The 7,524-nt window shown below is 36.3% G+C and overlaps 1 protein-coding gene across 9 annotated transcripts in view; it reads right to left on the reverse strand.

The window, feature by feature from the left end:
• Positions 1-7,524, reverse strand: part of LOC107031898 (DNA mismatch repair protein MSH5) — a 36,012-nt gene that overhangs the window by 6,141 nt on the left and 22,347 nt on the right. For 8 of the 9 annotated variants that reach the window (XR_003574861.1, XR_003574863.1, XR_003574862.1 and 5 more), the window contains 9 exons: positions 6,747-6,820; positions 6,560-6,659; positions 6,151-6,247; positions 5,984-6,073; positions 5,817-5,881; positions 5,666-5,724; positions 1,813-1,889; positions 1,523-1,609; positions 1,244-1,305 (listed from right to left, as the gene is read on the reverse strand). Coding sequence is in view for 6 of the 9 variants with exons in the window: in XM_015233392.2 (XP_015088878.1) it covers positions 1,244-1,305; positions 1,523-1,609; positions 1,813-1,889; positions 5,666-5,724; positions 5,817-5,881; positions 5,984-6,073; positions 6,151-6,247; positions 6,560-6,659; positions 6,747-6,820 (711 nt within the window). In the remaining 3 variants the exon portion in view is untranslated. The remainder of the gene's footprint in view (positions 1-1,243; positions 1,306-1,522; positions 1,610-1,812; positions 1,890-5,665; positions 5,725-5,816; positions 5,882-5,983; positions 6,074-6,150; positions 6,248-6,559; positions 6,660-6,746; positions 6,821-7,524) is intronic. The other variant, XM_015233393.2, reaches the window with a different exon arrangement.

A 7,524-nucleotide genomic window follows, 5' to 3' on the forward strand; every position in this document is an offset into this window, starting at 1 on the left:
CCCCCCCCCCCCCGCCGAACTTGAGGGCACAACTTACTTTAGCACTTAAACTACACGAGCGTTTAAATTACTCCCTTAACATCTTTGAAGTAAATTTTTTTCCAACCCTAATACTACAATACCAGTCTCACAGTGGCCAATGTATTACACGCGCGCCATTTCATTGCCACATCAGCGCCATATTGAAAATTATTTAAATTTTGAGTTTTTTAATTCTTTTTTGTTTGTTTCTTTCTTATTTATACCATTTTAGTAAGGGAAGGTAAAAAATAGAAAAAAATGAGAATTAATTTTAGATTATAAAAATAAAATCTCCAAAAAAGCTAATCAAACTCTACAGATCCTAGACTAGAAAACATTCAATTTTTAGAACACATTATCAAAATAAATAAATAATAACAATTGAAAAAAGTTTTTTATTTAAAAAAAAGTTTCAAGTTCATCACAACCAACAAACCCTCCCATAGGTAAGATCTTGATGCAACAATAAGATGTTGGCTTTTTCACTTTTTTTCTTGTTCATCACTTCTAAGAAAAAGCAAGAATAATTTGAAATGAAGGACAGTGTGGGGTGTTTCGAAGAAGAAGAAAGAAGGTGGCGGGGACGGGGGCAAGCATAAGAAGAAGAAAGGGGTGAGGCAGGTGCGGGTGGCAGCGGGGTTCGAAAAAGGAGAAAGAGGGTGCAGGTGGGGGATTGGAGAACAAGAAATAGAGTGGGGGTGGAGGATTTAAAAGGAGAAAGAAGGTGGCGGGTTTGTCGAAGAAGGGAGAGTGGTGCAAGTCTGAGGGCGGCGGTGGTGATAGAGTGTGAGGAAGAAGAAAGGGTGGGGCTTTTGGTGGATAAAGGTGGTGATGGAGTGTGAGAAGAAGAAAGGGTGGGGGCTGTTGATGGATAAAGGTGGTGGGGTGTGAGGAAGATGAAACCTTATTGGTTGGAAAGAAAAACAAGAGTCCTAATTGTTTTTTGAAAAAAGAACTTACTTTTTACTCTCTTTTAATTTCTTTTTTGCCACATCAGCTGTTCGGGTGGATTTTAATTCACTTGAAATGAGATTAGGGGGATAAATACTTATTTGTAAAGTTAAAGTGCTAAAGTAAGTTTAGCGGACAAGTTCAGGGGTTTTTTTCATGTGTTTACTCTATTATTATGTTTCAGAAGATATCAACATTTCCATATCAAAGCACATTATAAATGAAAGATTTGGAATCAGAGACAGAAATGCCAAATACTTGAAAGACCAACCTTCTGTAAGGGTGCCTTTACCAAACTCATCCATTAAGCACAAGGACCGAGGACTTGCATGCCTGAAAATGATTTTCACGTGAAATTAGTTACAGATTGTTTATGTGTTTGTACATGTATATATCACATAAATGTGTGTCATTTTATATACTTATATTATACCATGCTATCAGAAAACATATTGTTGATAATAAACATAGATACATAACTCAGCATTCTGAATTTCACTGATCAACCATGGTCTATGTTCTTCAATATGCAAAATTTCTGAAAGAATACCTTAACATAATTCCCACTTGATGAAGATCAATCATAAATGTTGACTGCTCTGCAGTCATAAATTTACTCCCCATGGCACAAAATATCCTGTTTGTCCAGTGTTACTATCACTCTGTCACATATTAGGCAACAACAAGCAGATGACCTAAAATATAACCAATGCAAAGTTGACACTCCTTGGAAATTGTGTCCTCAGGTTGAAGAATGCAGTTGAATATATGATTTTTTACAAGAAAATGGTGTTGCATCAAAATAAATTGAACTAAAACAAGTAGAAGAAGTGCAGAAACCTGTCAGTTAAACCCACTGTGGCAGCATCTGCTGGTACATAACTTCCAATGTGGGAAAGGAAAACTATCAAGGCAACCTAAGATATTTATTGAAATAAAAAATGCTTAAGTGGATGCAAATATGGAAACTGTATTCATTACAATATAAGTATTTTTTAGATGAAGAAATTTGGTAAACACTGAGGATAAGTGACCTGTTTCATCGGTGTTTACATCATTATGAGTTCGTGAGTGTTCCTTGGTTTGAATCTCATAGCAACCAATTATTAAAAAAAGAATTTCCGGGGAATTCTTCTCGGTAGGGCTGTGTATCGGTCGGTTCGGTTCGACTTTAAAGTTTATCGGGTTGGCTTATTGGTTATCGGTTTGTAGTGATGCTAAACCATTATAGAACCATTAAGTTATTGGCTTATCGATTATTGGTTTATCGGTTTTTTATCGTCATCGGTTCGGTTATCGGTTTAACCGTTAAGATTTGACCCAAAAGAAAAAATATTGAAAATCACTTAGAAACAAGGTGACAAATCAAATAAACCATGCACTTGAGTTCACAAGTTACATCTTGCTCAAAAGCAAACACTTTTACATCGTAGAATAATCAAGTATTTGAGACAACAAAAAATAAAAGTAGGAAATTAAACTCTAAGTCGAGGACTTTATATACAAAATGGTATAAATATAAATATTTAATTTACTATCGGTTATCGGTTAATCCGTTAAAAAAAACTTTAAACCATTAAAAACCGATAACCCGATAACAAAAAAATCAAAACCGTTATCAAAACCACTAAACCAATAACCCAATACTATAAACCAATAACTTTTTTATCGGTTCGACTTATCGGTTTCGGTTCGATTTTGAACACCCTTACTTCTCGGTCTGGAAAGAATACTTTTTTTGCTCTCAGGCACTTTTCCCAATAACATTTGAATTTCCCACTGCCAACCTCTCTCCACACCTCCGGTGGCCCTTCTGACCACCGTAAACGCAATCCGAGTTATCCGATAAAATATTAAGAAGTAGAAAGATGCTAAGAAAGCAGAGAAAGAATTCTGTTAAAGAATGAATGTAGTTATACTTGTGAATATACTTGGAGAGCGTAATTATAGGGATTGATATCAGATTTTTAGGATTTTCCTTTTAATAATTTCCATAGTTTGGATTTGGATTCTATATTGAGATTCAAAAGAAGAAATGTTTCTTCATAAATATACATCCCATGAGAATGGGTAATAATACAATGATACCTAAGACTAGATAAGGAAAGACAATATTATACAATCAATTCCTAATCTGTTGCATCTTATACAATATCATTCTACTCCTATAGTTAAGCTAGAAAATCAATCAGTCAATATAGACGTATGTATACTTGTTACTTCACGGAATAAAAGATCAACTAATCTCCCATACCTTGTCTGTTACAAGTACCTTTGTTCCAATTTATACGACTAGAGGAGAAATTCAGAGAAACCTTTTGGAGAAAATATGATTGAACATAGACTTGGGGATATTACAACAATGACATGACTAGTTCATATTCATGTCATGGATCTACAACAGACACAAAAAATTTCTAAGAAGATTGGACAAAATTTAGAAGAGAAAGAAGGATCTCCAATTTATATTCACTGACCTAGAGAAAGAGTACAACAAATAATCAAGAAAAGTTTTTTGGAGGGTAAAGAAAACAATTAACACCTAATATATAAATTTCCATATAGATGAAGAAGTGGTTATAAATGTGAGAACTAAGAAGTTACATAGAAGCTTCTAATAGCCGTGGGTTTATAAGTCTGTCTTAATTTGTACTTACTTATCCTAGTTATACAGGGCTAACCAAATAGTACAAAATACGAGTTTCAATTTGTGTTTTACGTGTAGATGATATTGAATTAATTGGTGAAACTATAGCTAAGAAGTCAGCCAAAAACTGGAACACTAGAGAAACATTCTAGTGAGTAAGTGTTCTAGGACAAGTAGAAATAAGACAGAATATACGCATTGCATGTTTAGCACCATAAGAAGAACAAAGTAAAGTGAAATCAGACAATCACGGTGTCTTAAAAGACATAAGATATGTACGCTCAGTCTTCCAGAGAAATTGGCATGATAGATGAAGATATTAAACGTAATTGAAAAAGGAATGGTTGAAATGGAAGAGTTTTACGAGAATGTCCAAGCCATGGATACCTAATAAAATGAAATCAAGTTTTATGGGATGGTTACCAAGATCAGGACTATCATATGGGAGGATGTTGAGCCTAATGCCTAACATACCCACAAGATGAAGGTTGTAGAAATGCTTCTTGTCTTGTAATAACCATACGGTATCTGGAATCCACTGGTCCAACTGCTCAAGTAATCCATTAAGGGGGAAGCACACCTTTGTTTAAGGGTATAAAAATCCCGTCCATACTCCACCCAACCACACTCTTGGTGGTAAAGTTGTAGCAATGTGAATGTTATAATGAATATTCAATCATATACGATTGAACAGATATAGAAATAATAAAATTTGACAAATGATGCAAGTAGCTTAGTAAGAGGATAAATGAGTCATTTGTGATGATTTCGCCATATCTAATGTAAATCATCCAATTTTTTGGTTGATAAGTATGACTAGCTAGAGTGTAAACCAAAAAGTTGAACTATGGAAAACCCTATAGATTGAGGGTTTAATTTTAGTTGAAATAAGATTGAATATATGTGGTGTAAGTTTTGCCAACACAAGAAAAGTGACACTGGACTAGATTGTGGTGCCTAAATACAAACAATTCACATACCTCAGGTTGGTGTTCCCATAAAATGGTACATAGACTCAAAAAGCATAGTTGAAATGAAGAAATACTAGTGGAGTGTTATGCTATAGGAGGATACCTACCAAAGTAAAATACAAATTTTATAGAATGTCTGTAAACCGACAAAGATATATGGCAGTAAACATTGGACTTCAAAAGTCCATCATATCCATAAAGTGAATGTATTAAAATGTATATGTTGAGATGGATTACAGTCATACAAGAACGGACAAAATTAGAAATGATCACATTCGGTAGAAAATACAAGCAGTAAACATAGAGGATAAAGTGAGAGAAGGTCGCTTGAGATGGTTTGCCCACGTCCTACGTCGACTTTCAGATGCACCGGGTTGTGTGTGAAACCATTATGACTGTAAGTGTTAAAGAAAAAGGCTAGATAGACCTAAAATCACAAAAAAGGAAGCTGTCTTGAGAGATCTACAGTCTCTTCAAAACCATGCAGACTTGGTGCAACGTAGGGCACACCAGAAGAAAATCATATATGAGATGGATGCTGTTAGAGATTTGTATGCCACTAGACAACATAGAGGATTTCTAGTGCCAAAGTACCTAAGCTTTTAAATATTGGACTGATGCAGTCTAAAATGGAGCGACACAGCTAGACATGATTCATAGACCTGATTCAATGAGTTTTGAATTGAGGTCGTAGTTGTTGTTGTTCATCGTCTTTAGCTCTAAGTAAAATCCATAATTAAAGAGCATAGGTGGTGAGAAATAGCATATGAAGAATGATTTACAACTATAGAGGTCGTTTGGTTGGGAACAAGTTATCCCACCGTGTATATGGGATAACTTATCCCATCATTCTGGTATAAATAATGGGATAAATAATCCAAGGACTACCTCATACCTCCAACCAAATGCAGGATGAAATAATCCTGCATTTTATCGCGGGATTGTTATACCTTATACGTCACACCAAACGACTCCTAACTGATTGGCAGGTTCTTATTCAGTTTTAGGTGCACAAACATTCCAGAGCACCAAATTAACATTGTGTGAAGTGAGAGAAAGAGAGAGAGAGTTCTACCTGCTTGATATAGATACTTTTTCCCGAATAATTAGGGCCTGTGATGATATTAATTCTTCCTGGAAAATATATAATGTTCAGCCACAGGATATAGTGCTTGGCAAGAATTGGTGAGATCAAAATGGCTTCTTCAATGGACATTCCGCTATACCTTCAAGAGTAATATTTGTATCGTTGGGAATAAATGTGTCTACAGTCATCTCCTGCAAAACATGTCTGGAAAACGAATATATAAAACAGAACCCCTTAGCAGATGCCCTAATGGTAACCCTGCATTGTAATAAAAAGGATAGTCTCAGTTATTCTCATGTTTCTTACCTTCCACTCCTTATATCAAGCAAATCTTCTGCAGTCAAATTTGGCCTTACATAGTTGTTTTGACGTGCAACCAAGGCTAATGCTAAAATGCTACACGGAAGCAGAAAATAAAAGTTAAGCGGGAACAGAAGAGAACAAGGAAGAATTCTTTATATCAAAATGCTCACCAGTCAAGCTCAGCTGCAAAACTAACAGCCTTGTGTACATGCACTGAGAACTGAAGAATATGTGACACTAGGTCTCTTGTTATAGCTCTCTCCATATCTTCGAAAAAGTTGAAAAGAGTATCAAAGAAGGAGGAAAATAAAACATAATACACTACGGATGAAACTCTATTCAAACTGAATCTGAATATTCATGCGATAAAAAATTTGTGTTTGGCAATGAAAATGTTTCATGGTTTTGGTTATCACACACAGTGATTGCAGGCAGCACTGTTACTTGTCTCCTCGTTACTATTGAACCTTGTCGGAATGAACCATATTCCATTTTGATTTTTTTTTGGGGAATAAGAAGTGCCAAGTCTTTGAGAAGTATAATTGTGAAAGCTAAGGACAAGATAGAAGGAATACATACCCAGGATTTTATGATATATATCTCCAAGAAGGTTATCCAATTCTTTTGTCTTTGCAGTATGATAAAAGAACCTCCTATGTTCTCCCTCCTCATCAGCAAACTGGACATTTGAGAACCCATTATTAATATAGATCGAAAGACATCTAGTGATTCCATACACTGCTTTATAAATCATACAATGTCATACCGCAAACTCATAGTCCTGAAGAGTCTCTAGCATTTCTTCACCGAGTTTTTCATTGAAAATGCACATTAGGTAACCTGTAAGTGAAATTCACAGATATTGATCACAACAATAGATACACAGTTTTATCATAGGTTTGATAGTTGTGACAAAGAAGATAGCAAGTAGAAACTCTCTGAAACTGACAGGACTAATGTCAACAGATGCGAGTAAACTTAGCACAGTGAGACAAGATGCATGACATCTCTCGGAACTGGAAAACAATACAGAACACTTTTCCATTTCAGCCAGTTTCTACTTTTTTCATCTTGCTCTGAATCTTTAGTAGGTTTACATATCTCATTACATTCAAGCAGTTTATATATGTAACGACCTGTTTAGTCGTTTTGAGCAGCAGATTTTATTTCTGGAAAATTGGCTGAGGAAACGGACCCCACGACGGAACGTCACAGGCACGACGGACCGTCGCAGGGTCTCGTTTCAGCATACTTAGAAATTCTGAAATTGGGTACTGAAAATCGACTCTCTGTAATCTGTGACGGACCTGCAGGACGTGCCGTCACATCCACGACGAGCCGTCGTAAGCTCCCGTTGCAAAACACTTCAACTCTTGAGAAATTGGTACGGGAAACGAGTCTCTGACCGTCAGGACGGAGGTGCAGGACGGACCGTCACAGGTGTGACGGGCCGTCACAGTCCACCTGGATTTTGGGGGGTTGCGACGACCATCGTGACGGACCGTCGCAGGCACGACGGACCGTCACAGGTTGCGCAAGTCCCA

Source organism: Solanum pennellii, chromosome 10, assembly GCF_001406875.1.
Source record: "Solanum pennellii chromosome 10, SPENNV200".
Classification (NCBI taxonomy): Eukaryota; Viridiplantae; Streptophyta; class Magnoliopsida; order Solanales; family Solanaceae; genus Solanum; species Solanum pennellii.